At 41.4% G+C, this 14,692-nt stretch overlaps 1 protein-coding gene across 2 annotated transcripts in view; it reads right to left on the reverse strand.

Moving 5' to 3' along the window:
- Window positions 1–2,609: 2,609 nt before the first annotated feature.
- osbp2a (oxysterol binding protein 2a) overlaps window positions 2,610–14,692 on the reverse strand; it is a 46,767-nt gene continuing 34,684 nt past the window's right edge. For both annotated transcript variants that reach the window (XM_061926763.2, XM_061926764.1), the window contains 5 exons: window positions 12,972–13,075; window positions 12,793–12,888; window positions 12,536–12,720; window positions 12,241–12,461; window positions 2,610–6,141 (listed from right to left, as the gene is read on the reverse strand). In XM_061926763.2, coding sequence (XP_061782747.1) covers window positions 5,999–6,141; window positions 12,241–12,461; window positions 12,536–12,720; window positions 12,793–12,888; window positions 12,972–13,075 — 749 coding nt within the window. In that variant the 3' untranslated portion in view covers window positions 2,610–5,998. The remainder of the gene's footprint in view (window positions 6,142–12,240; window positions 12,462–12,535; window positions 12,721–12,792; window positions 12,889–12,971; window positions 13,076–14,692) is intronic.

Here is a 14,692-nt window from a genome sequence, read left to right on the forward strand (position 1 = left end):
CGCGGCCGGCGTCACGCGCAGCAGGTAAGCAGCTTACCTGCCCGCCACCCCCGTGGCCGGGGGCTCGTAACAGGGGTCACTCCGCGCGCTCCGCCCGCGCAGCTTACCTGCCCGCCATCCCTTTTGCCGGGGGCGCGTAACAGGGGTCACTCCGCGCGCAGTGCGCTCACGAAAGGGGTGGGGCTCACCCTGGTTGATATAGACAGCAGGACGGTGGCCATGGAAGTCGGAACCCGCTAAGGAGTGTGTAACAACCCACCTGCCGAATCAACTAGCCCTGAAAATGGATGGCGCTGGAGCGTCGGGCCCATACCCGGCCGTCGCCGGCAGCGAGACGCGCTTGGAGGTGCGCTCAGCGCGGCTCCCATATGATTGCGCACTGGTGTGCGTCTGGGTCGTGACAGCGTGGCACGCGAATGTCTGTGCTGCATTGGATCAGTCTCCTTTCTTTAACAGGCAAAAGCTTTATAACCTCACTAATGCCTTGCATCGTCTATATTAGATATATAACAACGGGCGGGTGCGGTTCTGATCAAATGTTACATCGGGTGGATGGCGGATGGTTGACGACTTTCTGATGCGGTTGCGGATGAAATAATTGCCTATCCGCGCATCTCTAATATATATATATATATATATATATATATATATATATAAATAAAAGAAATACTTGAATTTCAGTGTTCATTTATTTACACATATACACACACATAACACTCACCTACTCATTGTTGAGTTAAGGGTTGAATTGTCCATCCTTGTTCTATTCTCTGTCACTATTTTTCCAACCATACTGAACACCGTTTTGCAGGTACCCAGAAAGGTTTCGAGTACCACCAAAAAAACTGAATCTTTGAAGACTGTATAAAAATCTGTGTTAAAGGTGTACAAATACTGTTTGTATAATAAGCATGTTATTTTTTTTTACAAATGAGGGTTAAGAGTTCAGTATTAAAAAAAAAAAAGAAAAGAATGTGGCTTAAGTACAGTTTTTTAATTGAGCTGCTGCATTTTTTGGTTGGGTTGTTTATTTGTTTTGAGTAACTTCTATACATTTCTAAAAGGGGAGGAATGTAATAGTGATCATTGTTTGTCTGTTGCCATCTCCTGGTGAATGTTGGCTATAGCGTACTGGGGTTACTTTTTGGTTGGCCAACGATTTACGTGGTGTTGCGCACCTGACGTCACTCAGGTCCGCATTGGAGCTGGAGGGGGCGTGGCTTCCAGCTCCGCCTGAATTTCGGGAGAAAATTTGTCCCGGGAGGTTTTCGGGAGAGGCGCTGAATTTCGGGAGTCTCCCGGAAAATCCGGGAGGGTTGGCAAGTATGATGTCAGGGGTGTCAAACTCATTTTGGAGAAAAATCTACTCCCAAGTGGGCCAGACTGGTAAAATCACGGCAAGATAACTTAAAAATAGAGACAACTTCAGATTGTTTTATTTGTTTAAAAATAGAACAGGCACACTCTGAAAAATGTACAAACCATAATGTTGTTGAAGTTTTTTTTTTTACACTTACATGTTGCGATTATTAGCATTCTATCTTTATTTGTCGTTATTCATACTTTCTGATTAAATTATGTGATAATGTTCATCAGTCAACTCATTGGTGTTAATTTTCAATCTATCAAGATAAAAAAATGATGTCAAAATCAAATTACAGGATGTTATTTATATAGTTTGCTCATTTTCCTCAACTGGTGCACTAACGTGGTTTATTTTTATTTGTTTTATTTACAAAGAATTGCTATTGCGACATCTAGTGGACACATTTAGAACTACAGTCTCTTTCATTCAAAAAATGTTGGCAAATGTTTATACTTGGCAAACTCATCCCGCGGGCCGACTGACGCCAACGTTAATTTTCCTACATTGTTATATTTGCAGTGTCAAATTTAAAACAGATTCCCAGAAACTGCTATGCAAATATATATTATCTACAAAATGTATCTTAAAAAAAGATGATCAACAACACCAAATTACCCACTCAAATAATTTGCCTCTCTTTAAGAAGGAGAACCGGAGAGTGTGTTCCAACTATCGGTATGGCGTGAGCGGCCGGGTCAGAAACCTGAGGGTTGCAGGTTCGCTCCCTCCTGCGAGGGATTCTGGGTATTTGTTCTGTTGTGTTTATGTTGTGTTACGGTGCGGATGTTCTCCCGAAATGTGTTTGTCATTCTTGTTTGGTGTGGGTTCACAGCGTGGCGCATATTTGTAACGGTGTTAAAGTTGTTTATACAGCCACCCTCAGTGTGACCTGTATGGCTGTTGATCAAATATGTCTTGCAGTCACGTGTCGCATAAAACATGTGACTGGGCCGGCACGCTGTTTGTATGGTGAAAAAGCGGACGCGACGACAGGTTGTAGGGGACGCTAAAGGCAGTGCCATCACGGCACGCCCTTAATATTGTTGTTCGGGTGAAAAACGGGAGAAATTTGGTAGAATGGTTGCCCCGGGAAATTTTCGGGAGGGACACTGAAATTCGGGAGTCTCCTGGAAAAATCGGGAGGGTTGGCAAGTTTGACTTAAAAAGACACAGCATGTCCCATGGAACTCTTGAGAGTTGCATGAGTTTATAGTACATAACAGCAGCTTCACAACACCATGGCGACACCTTCATGTTTTTATTTGAGCTAAAAAAAAAAAAAAGAAGTAACATTTTCAAAGGTCTTTGGGCACAAATGGTGATTTCACATCACATTTCAGTAATGAGTCCGGGTGAAAGGGACACGACTTTGCACCATCCCCACCAAAAAAACATGCATAGCTACAGTACAGTACATGTACAGTACATGTAGTGCATCAAAACCTCAGTATTTAGGTAACATGTAGTATTAAGTTGGAGGTAAACTTCTAAGTTGTGCTTTATTTGAACAATACATCTCATAAAGTGAGTAATTCAAGCCAACACCTTACCAACAAATCATTTAGTTAAATATGGATATTCAAGTATTATTTCTACAGTAACTGAATAATAACACATTTTGCTATATATACAGGCCAAACTCAACCAGTGAGTTATTCACGTGTACACGATAAAAACCCGTAAATAAACAGGTCACTACTATTTATTATATATTGTGCATGTACGTCAGAGCTAAGCTGCTGTAGGCTATTTTTTTTTGTGCAACATAGAAACACAATTTGCACTATTTTCATTTTATTCACAAGTAACTGCAGCTTTCTTATTGCATACATGTCTAAAAAATGATTGCTAGACAGTAACTACCCATATTACCAATATTATTCAAGTGTGTTGCTATTTTTAATTCATAGTGTGAATGTTGTCTCCTACGATGAGCTGGCGACATGTCCGGAGTGTACCCTGACATCCGCCCGAATGCAGCTGGGATAGGCTCCAGCACCCCCGCGACCCCGACAGGGACAAGCGGTAGAAAATGCATGGATGGATATACACTTATTGCAGTTGACTAGTATGTACCGTATTTTCCGCACTATAAGGCGCACCTAAAAACCACAAATTTTCTCAAAAGCTGACAGTGCGCCTTATAACCCGGTGCGCTTTATATATGGATAAATATTAAGATTCATTTTCATAAAGTTTCGGTCTCGCAACTTCGGTAAACAGCCGCCATCTTTTTTCCCGGTAGAACAGGAAGCGCTTCTTCTTCTACGCAAGCAACCGCCAAGGTAAGCACCCGCCCCCATAGAACAGGAAGCGCTTCTTCTTCTACTGTAAGCAACCACCCGCCCGCGTAGAAGAAGAAAAAGCGCGCGGATATCACCGTACGTTTCATTTCCTTTGTGTGTTTACATCTGTAAAGACCACAAAATGGCTCCTACTAAACGACAGGGATCCGGTTCATGAAAAGACGCAATCTCTCCATCCGCACACGGATTACTATTTCACAGCAACTGATATTCCTGTGAACCGCACTGTGGATACAACGGGAGCACGTACGGTGAATATTCGCACCACAGGGAATGAGAAGTCATCCTTCACTGTGGTTCAAGCTTGCCATGCTAATGGCCAGAAACTTCCACCCATGGTGATATTCAAAAGGAAGACCTTGCCAAAAGAGACCTTTCCAGCCGGCGTCATCATAAAAGCTAACTCGAAGGGATGGATGAAGAAAAGATGAGCGAGTGGTTAAGGTAAGTTTAAGTTTACGCGAAGAGGCCGGGTGGCTTTTTTCACGCAGCTTCGTCCATGTTGATATACGATTCCATGCGCGCCCACATCACGCTGGTTTTAATATATTATTAAAGTTTGACTGACCTATTTGACTGTTTTTTTGACATTCCTTTAGCGCAGTTAGATGCGGCTTACAACACGGGGCGGCTTATAGGTGGACAAAGTTTTGAAATATGCCGTTCATTGAAGGCGCGGCTTATAACCCAGGGCGCCTTATGGTGCGGATAATACGGTAAGTAGATGTCCAGTAGCAGTCAAACGTTTGGATACATTTAATAACATTGGAGGGTGTCTGCATACTTTTGACTGGCACTGGTACCGATTCAAATGATACAGCAATAAACCCGTCGCATAAGTTAGACCCGCTCGGGTAATATTGACATGTTATAAACACACTGTATGTTTTGTGGAAGGTCAGACACTTTCTCCAGGGAAAAGGTAGACATTAGGTCTATTTCTACTACAATGACCACTAGGACGACTAGTCGATCTACTTCTAACATGAAAAATGATTGTAGCATACCTGCCAACTTTTGAAATCAGAAAAACCTAGTAGCCAGGGTCCAGGGGCCGCAAAGCCCCCTGACGCAAAATGATTATTAGCATTCAAACAGGTTAAAATGTTGCTAAAACCATCACTTTTCTTTCAGTCACAGTGACTTTTCAAAACAAAAATATTACAGCAAAAATCATATGGGTTGATTGACATGTGGGTACAGTTTTACATCGTCATAATCGGTGCTGCCGTCAGTCGACACGCAAAATGGTTCCGTCTTCATGACATCGGCGATACTTTTTGAGGATTCTGCTCCAAGACACTGAATAATGTTTGATGTTTTGGTTCGACCACATCCATATTTTTTGGCGATTTTCGAGTCGGGAAACATTTTCCGTAATAACTGTCCCATGTGATCAGCCAGTGCGATTGGAAGTCCATGCTCAATTATTGCCTCCGTAAATAAAACTTCGGCATTTATCACATCCAAAGAATCTGTTTGGGCAACGAAAAACGTTGAAAGTTTTCCACTTGTATCGCTAGCAACGGCATTAGACTTGTGTTTTTTTTGTCCCAACGTGGTCTTTTACATCGCTAATTCCTCCGTGTCCGATCGAAAAATCTTGTCTGCGCAAGGTGCAATTTGCGTAGTTTTCACCCTTTTTTGGAACGGATAATTATTCCCGGATAGGCTTTTGAATATTCTTCACGGAATGACTGCAGTTTTCTTTTCGGTTTAAGACTCGTTTGCGATTTTTCTCCGGCTGATTCCATGATCGTTCGCTCGTTTGGAAACAATGGCAACTGGTGCCTCGTGCTTGGCAGCGGTGCTATAAATAGCCTCGCGCATGGCATTCGGAATGGCTCGATAGGAAGTTACGGGAAGCAGTGTCGATTGTCATTGTTGTTACGCGATTTCGTGAATAAAACTTAAAAAAAAATTTTTTTTTTAATTAATGAAAAACCGTATATTTTATCACTGCAACCGTAACCCGGAATAGGTTGATGAAAACCGTACTAATTACGGGAAAACTGGAGTAGTTGGCAGGTATGTTGTAGTCTACTACTATAACAACAATGATTATTTCCAAAGCATTTGCATGTAAAGCAGTCTTGGTTTTGGCTGACCCTGCAGCCCCACAATACAAAGTCCTGCTGCAAGAGTCAAGTCATTTAGCCTAGCAGGATTTTGTCAGAACTATGCATAAAGACATTCACCTTCCCTTCCCTTCCCAGACACAACAACGGCTGTCAGTTTTTGGTTCGTATATGATCCATGTCCAACAGAAAAGCTTGGCATTTGTCGGAGTGACATTTTTCGTGAGCGTGACAACAGTGTTTGTGTTCTAGAAGATGTCAGGGCACTGTCTCCAGTCTTGCCTGTCTTTGGCCTCCCAGTAGCCTCCTCTGTAGATGTAGCTGCTCTCTCTTGTGCTGTCGTCCAGTCTCTTCTCAAACCACAGGGGCTGGTACACCTCCACCTCTTGCCCTAATATTGACACACACACACACACACACACACACACACACACACACACACACACACACACACACACACACACACACACACACACACACACACACACACACACACACGTTATCATTTGGAATGGGGACCAAGTTTTTGATCATGACTTGTGTGGACCACCCTTTCTACAGGTTGTGGAGGCATAAAAAAAATTAGGTAAAATGGCCACTGCCCAGTTAGCTCATACACGCATTATTATTAGGGCCCGCATGGCCCATTGCATAAGGACTCCCAAAGGGAGTCCTTATGCAATGGGACATAAGGACCTATTGAATTTGTAAGGTTTTATTATTCTTTATTATTATTATACCGACCGCCTCTTTGAGCTGTAATTTGACCCACTTAACATGCTTCAAAACTCACCATATTTGACCCACACATCAGGACCTGCGAAAATTGCCTTTTCATAAAAAAAACCGAACCACAAAACTCAAAATTGCGCTCTAGCGCCCCCTAGAAAAAAAACAACTAGACTGCCTGTAACTCCCACTAGGAAGGTCGGAGAGACACGAAACAAAAACCTATATGTAGGTCTGACTCAGACCTAGATTTCATAATAGTACATCCTCGGGCTAAAATCAACAGGAAGTTGGCAAGTTAAGTTTCAAGTTTTATTCACAATACCATATAACAAATACAATAGTAGTAAAATATCATCATTTAAAGATGTTGGTACGTGAAAGGGTCCCCCAAATAAGCTAGAAGAAGCTTTTGACAGGGGGTCCAGAGGATAGAATATACATGGAATGATGGAATATACATGGAATGATGGAACATACATGGAGTGATGGAACATGGTAGCAAGTACAACAACAAAAAACAAAACAAAAAACAACGCTATATGATTAACACAAGATAATAGTACTAAAGCAAGCATACACATACATACATACATTCATTCAACCATGCAAAACCCAACAGTAGTCTACCCTACATGAGGCATTAAATATAGGTGGTTAATAGATAAGTTTTTAGTTTATTTTTGAAGTTGGAGAATGGATACAGCATCTTGAGGCTCTCATTAAGCCGGTTCCAAATCTTTGGTCCCCTGCATACAACACTTCGAGCGGTACAATCCAGTAAGCGATGTTTCCCTGATATCAAATCTAAGTTACGAGTGTTGTGGGCAATTCCCCCTTCAAGACAAAAAAGTACTAAAAACCGTCACTTTTGCCTCTTTGAGCTGTAATTTGACCCCCTTAACATGCTTCAAAACTCACCAAACTGAACACGCACATCAGGACTGGCAAAAATTGCGATCTAATAAAAAAACCTAACCCCAAATCTCAAAATTCTGCTCTAGCGCAATTTTTGAATAAAACGCACAAAAACTTGCTCCTCGGAAGAAAAATATGACAAAACTGCCTGTAACTCCCACTGGGAAGGTCGGAGAGACATGAAACAAAAACCTCTATGTAGGTCTCACTTAGACCTACATTTCATAAATTGACAACCCCCAGCAAAAATCAACAGGAAGTTTGCTATTCCCCCTTCAAAAGAAATTTTTTGTAAAAACCGGTCACCTTCCTTCAAAAACGATCTCCTCTGAGCGCGTTTGTCGTTTCGCCTTCAAACTAACACAGGAGAGAGATTGAACCCTTGTGATTACAATGACAGAAGCGCTTTTTTTCTAACTGCTCCGGTTTTGATTTTATGACCCTTCAAAGACCCGCTGCGCTGATGCTGCTGCGCTGCTGTTTTTTTAAGATGGCTGCTTAAAAGCAGGAAGCACCAACGTGCCCACACAATGCAGACAAGGTACGGTAGGTACACTAGACAAAAGTCTTGGGACACTTCAGACTAAAAGTAGACAAAAGTATTGGGACACTTAGGACTAGCACCTGCCAAATACGCGGGCCCGACCAATGCTGCTTGCAGCTTTAATTATTATTAGCCTTTATTTAACCAGGTAAAATCCCATTGAGATCAAAGATCTCTTTTCCAAGGGAGACCTGGCCAAGAGGGCAGCAGCAAGGTTACATAAAAAACAGTAAACAAATACATAAAACATCACATTTACAACATTAAAACTTGCTCACATGACACATGTGCATACAGACAAGGTAGACTGCAGTCCTTTCACAGAAACTTTAAACTCATTCAACGTAACTAGGGTTTGAAGTTTAATAATCGACTGTAGGTTATTCCAAGCCTTCGGTGCTGAAAACCTAAATGCTTTCTTGCCCAGTTCAGTTCTTACTTTGGGGACGACAAATTGCAGAACATTCATTGAACGAAGATTGTGACTTCCTTGTTTCCTTGTTAAAAGACAAGACAGATAAGATGGAGTGATACCCAGAATGGTTTTGTAGATGAAAACATACCAATGATTGAGGCGTCGAGCACATAAAGATGTCCAGTTAACCATTGAGTATAAACACACAATGGTGAGTAAGGGGAGCGCAGTTGGTGATGTCATACTTGCCAACCCTCCCGATTATCCCGGGAGATTCCCGAATTTCAGTGCCCCTCCCGAAAATCTCCCGGGGCAACCATTCTCCCGATTTCCACCCGGACAACAATATTGGGGGCGTGCCTTAAAGGCACTGCCTTTAGCGTCCTCTACAAGCTGTCATCACATCCGCTTTTCCTCCATACAAACAGCGTGCCGGCCCATTCACGTATTACATACAGGTCACACTGAGGGTGGCCGTATAAACAACTTTAACAATGTTACAAATATGCGCCACACTGTGAACCCACACCAAACAAGAATGACAAACACATTTCGGGAGAACATCCGCACCGTAACACAACAGAACAAATACCCAGAACCCCTTGCAGCACTAACTCTTCCGGGACGCTACAATATACACCCCCGCTACCACCAAACCCCGCCCCTCCCAACCCCCCCTCATCTCCCGAAATCGGAGGTCTCAAGGTTGGCAAGTATGCAAACACGTCTTTAAATCTCTGGATTGATGAAGTAATGTACTGATCATTCTTACTGGGGACCGTGGGGAAAAAGAGTTAATATGGTTCATGGGGACCAAATTTAAATAATTTTGCATAATTTACACAAATTTGTACGTGACTAGTGAGGACCATTTAAAAAAAAAGAAAAAAAAAAAAAAAAAAAGTTGAAATAAAATATGACATGATGGTCAGAATACAGCACTACAGCTGTCCTCTTATAGGACGTTTCACCACTTAAATGTTAAAGCAAATCCTGCATCTTCTGTGACATTACTGAAAACTGCTATTTAGCAGTAATGAAGTTGTCTGCAACTCCAACTATTTATCATTAAAAAGGGTTTCCCTTTAGGGGACCTGTTCTTTTGTCCCCATACCGTCAGAGGTCCCCTAAAGGTGACTGTGTAAACAGAGCGATGTCCCCATTAAGTAAGCATTGCCAGAACACACACACACACACACCCACACACACACACACGCACACACAAGCTTTCTTAAGAAAACATGACCGTTAACTTGTACAAAGGAGATGCATTTTTTTATCAGACTGTTCAACTGGTTCAGCCCAACATGAATGCAAGAATACCTGTAGACCAGGGGTGCCCACATTTTTTCAGTAGGCGAGCTACTTTTCAAATGACCAAGTCGAGGTGATCTACCTCATACATTTACATTATACATATATACAGTACAGGCTAAAAGTTTGGACACACCTTCTCATTCACAACACAACTGATGGTCCCAACCCAGTTAATAAAGCAAGAAATTCCACTAATCAACAAGGCACACCTGTGAAGTGAAAACCATTTCAGGTGACTACCTCTTGAAGCTCATCGAGAGAAAGCCAAGAGTGTGCAGTAATTAGAGCAAAGGGTGGCTATTTTGAAGAAACTACAATATAAAACATGTTTTCAGTTATTTCACCTTTTTTTTGTAAAGTACATAACTCCACAAGTGTTCATTCATAGTTTTGACAATCCACAATGTCATGAAAATAAAGAAAACACATTGAATGAGGAGAAGGTGTGTCCAAACTTTTGGCCTGTACTGTATATATATATATATATACACATACATACACGCAGAGGTTCTTAACCTTTTTGACCTCGAGAGCCTAACTTTTCCATAACAGAGGGGCCTGAGGCCCACTCAAAAAAAACTGAATTAGTAATCTCACTCTTGATTTTAAATTGCATTAAAAATTATATCTAACCAACTTCCAGTTTAACAGGATAAATCTTGTCAAATGATATAAAACCATGTGTTAAAAGCAAAGATTCATATAGGTCAGGCTAATAACAATAATAAATACTAACCAAATAAACTGCACAAGAAGGGACTCATAAAAACTGATGACATTTAAACTTACAAACAGTTATGCAGTGCTTAAATAAATGCATGCTAACCAAATTAATAATTAATAATAATACATATATAATAAACTTAAATTAATAAATACAATATACGTTTCTGTCACTAAAACTTAAGTGCAAAGGAAAATACATCTTCACCACTTTAGTCATGCGCTTAAGAAATCTTCTCTTTGAATTATTGCTCTAGACCAGGGTTGTCAAACTCAAATACAGAGTGGGCCAAAATTTAAAACTGAACAAAGCCGCAGGCCAAGGTTGAACAAATTAACCTTTTAATAGGGACCCAAACAAGTTTTGCATTGAATATTGAACAAGCAAGGCTTATATAACTTTATAGTGACATGCAAAATCGAGTTTCAAATAATATTAATAATAAATAAAAAATATCAATAGCATATCAAATAAAATGTAAATAAAAATGTAATGCCTCTTTTCTATTTGCAGTTTTCTGAGGCAAATATCAAAATAAACTTTTTCCACAGGCTAATAATAAATTTGAAAATAAAATAACAATAATGAATGAATCAAACATTCAAGCCTTGAAGTAGCAAGAGAAAGTGCATGAATAAAACGTTAATTATTGCTCAGTTTGCTACACTGATTTGCTTTAACACTGAATATGGAACAAGCAACGCTTATATAACTTAATAGTGCAAAATCAATTTTAAAAAAACTAACGAAAAAACATCAATGGTATATTAAATAAAAAATGTAATGCCTCTTTTCTATTTGCAGCCTTCTGAGGTAAATATCAACATTAACTTGGAGGGCGGGGGCAGGGCTGGGGGGGGGGGGCGGGGTTTGGTGGTAGCGGGGGTGTATATTGTAGCATCCTGGAAGAGTTAGTGCTGCAATGGGTTCTGGGTATTTGTTCTGTTGTGTTTATGTTGTGTTACCGTGCGGATGTTCTCCCGAAATGTGTTTGTCATTCTTGTTTGGTGTGGGTTCACAGTGTGGCGCATATTTGTAACAGTGTTAAAGTTGTTTATACGGCCACCCTCAGTGTGAACTGTATGGCTGTTGACCAAGTATGCTTGCATTCACTTGTGTGTGTAAAAGCCGCTTATATTATGTGAGTGGGCCGGCACGCTGTTTGTATGGAGGAAAAGCGGACGTGACGACAAGATGTAGAGGACGCTGAAGGCAGTGCCTTTAAGGCACACCCCCAATAATGTTGTCTGGGTGGAAATCGGGAGAAATTCGGGAGAATGGTTGCCACGGGAGATTTTCGGGAGGGGCACTGAAATTCGGGAGTCTCCCGGGAAAATCGAGAGGGTTGGCAAGTATGAGTATTAGCGGTGAATGCGGTGTTACAGCGGCACCGCCGCTGTATAATACCGGCGGGCCAGCTCTAATGTTAATTTGATATTGCCTCAAGGGCCAAATGAAATTACACAAATTTGGCCTGCGGGCCAGAGTTTGACGTCCATGCTCTAGACTTCTTCTGTTTGATATTGTCATTACTGCCACAAGTGGTGAAAAGGTGTATTACAACTTAGCACCGCTGCAGCCCATACAGATCACAGCTGAGAAACAGATATTTTTTTGCGGCCATGTGGTTAAAAAAACAATGTCTTAGTGCACAGAGTGTTTCATGATTGGATGACTTAAGTGTGGAAGAAATTGACCTGAAACCCATTCAAAACCCTTGAGAAACGCCACTGGCTACTAACCTCTATTTCCGAAGTTGCACGTCCTGTATGGGCCAAGTGTCCCAATACTTGTGTCTGCATAGCGTATTCCTAATGGAGGCTGTGATCTAGCATTGACTCACCTTCCTGCAGGGCTTGGGTGGCTTGCACCTCCCTCCTTTTCCTCTCCAGCCTCTGGCATTCCTCCAGCCGCTGCTTGTGGGCGTTTGCTTCGTCCCACAGCCCGGCCTCCATCAGCCGCTGGTCGGGACGCAGGCGACTGTCGGTGGGCGCCACGCCGTCTTCCAGCTCGTTCAAAGTCAAAGCCAAGGCAGAGAAGTAGTGCATGTTCTCTGCGTTATCCCTGCGGAGAGAAGTGACAGAGCGGACGCGTCAGATGAAGTCCTGGAGACGAGAAGGTCATGAGAGTGAACATACGGGAGGGGGTATTTCTTCCACAGAAGTTTGGACGGGAGAGTCTGATAAACTGTCTTTTGTTTGCCTTCGGAGCCTCCGCAGCCTTGACTGCTGTTCACTATCTTGCCGCTCTCCATCTTCTCATCCCAGGTTCCTGACAGGATGTAATGTGCTGTGCCTTCTTTGTCCTCCACCACTCCAGTCACCTGGAGAAGGAGAGACACGGCGTGCAGCTCCAGCTCAAAAGGCGCGCAAGGAGGAAAGGCTGCGGTCCCTACCTTGCGGGGGGCGTCTCTGCAGAAGTAGCTGTAGGGGGAGAACTTGAGGTGACACATGTCCTTGGTGGTGCTGTTGATCACGTCGATGTCCCCTGACTGCCAGCGACATGACACAACAGGACCATGAGGAAATTGTGTCGGGACTTTCCTCAGCATGCATGTTCTTGTTTAAAACATACCTGGTCAATCCAGAGTTTCCCTACGATAATATTGTGCACCGTTGATGTGACTTTGCTCCACACGTAGTGGTTCCCACTGGAGTGGAACTGCAAGTGAATGTTACCTATTGTAGAGGGAAGCACAAACAAAAGCTTCGACACAGTTTTATACTTACATACATACTGTATTTATATAATTCACATGTGAATAATGCTGTATAATAGACTGTATTTATATTATTCACATGTGAATAATGCTGTATAATAGACTGTATTTATATTATTCACATGTAAAAAATACCTAAGTGTTTATTGTCTATTGTGAGCGAACTGTGGTGCTGAATTTCCCCCAGGGATCAATAAAGTACTTTCTATTCTATTCTATTCTAAAACAACCTGATTTAATGCAAATTCAGTTTAATTTCAACCCTCCACTGTGCATTCCTCCATCACATGTGCAGTGCATTCTTCCATCAGATAATTCCCAGCATGCTACACACTACAGCAGGGCTATTGAGGCCACACTAGTATTTGAGCCCAAGGACTTCATCCAGTCAGGTAAGTGTTGATGATATTACTGGGGTAAATATATTTGATCTATGGTATTTAAGATTAATAGAGGTGTAATTGCTGTTTACTGTATGACTACTCCAGCAGACTTCCACTCAAGCTAGCTAGCTGTTCCTGTACTTGTTAAATAATTTTGGGGCCAATATCTCTAGCTGGCTAGGTTTATGTACCACCACGGTCTCATAATGAACCGAAAATATTTCTCCGTTAGCCGTGATGCTAATGTTCTCTATGTTAAATCCCATTCATTTATGCTAACAACGTTAGCGATCCAAATTTACCTTTTTTGTGATCCGTAAAGTTCAACTAGCAAATACTAAATCAAAACGTGTAGTTTCCTCTGCCTTCTGTTCTGCTAGCCATTCTGTTGTCATAGAAGAATGTAGGTTATAGTTTGATTTAGCATGCTGATTGACTGTTCATTTATTCATCTCGCCTATTTCTATTCATTTGTCCATAAATTGAACAATTGAGGTTTGTCCCCCTTCATTGACTGGCTAAGCAACACAAATCCAGAATAACTCCTCTCCATAAAGTAAGACTTTGATAACAATTAGTGTGCATGATGAAAATTATACATTAAAAGAGATTTGTATGTCCATAACCAACTACAGCACAGGTGTCAACCCCAAGGTCCGGGGGCCAGATGGCCCCCCCACTTCATTTTATTTGGCCCTCAAAATCCTGGAAATAATATGTATCAATAAAGTACGTTAACTTGTCTTACTAAATGTATTCTTTCATTCTATTTTGGCAGGAAAAAAAAATACATGCACTCCATGCAATCGCAAATTTTGTTAACTTAAATATTGCTTAAAAATATATTATCAGACAATCAAACTATTTTTAAAATAGAAATAAATACTAATGATTTCAAAGCAAGTTATCCATCAAATTGTGCAATGCATAAGTAGAAATAGATTTCATGGTAACATTTTGAAATTTTTTGTAGTTTTTACAGCAATTTTCTCTAAATTAAAAAAAACAGTACTTTTTTACTGTAATAAGATGTGGTGCTGTTTATTAAAGGGGAACATTATCACCAGACCTATGTAAGCGTCAATATATACCTTGATGTTGCAGAAAAAAAGACCATATATTTTTTTAACCGATTTCCGAACTCTAAATGGGTGAATTTTGGCGAATTAAACGCCTTTCTATTATTCGCTCTC

Source organism: Nerophis lumbriciformis, linkage group LG32, assembly GCF_033978685.3.
Source record: "Nerophis lumbriciformis linkage group LG32, RoL_Nlum_v2.1, whole genome shotgun sequence".
NCBI classification, from domain to species: Eukaryota; Metazoa; Chordata; class Actinopteri; order Syngnathiformes; family Syngnathidae; genus Nerophis; species Nerophis lumbriciformis.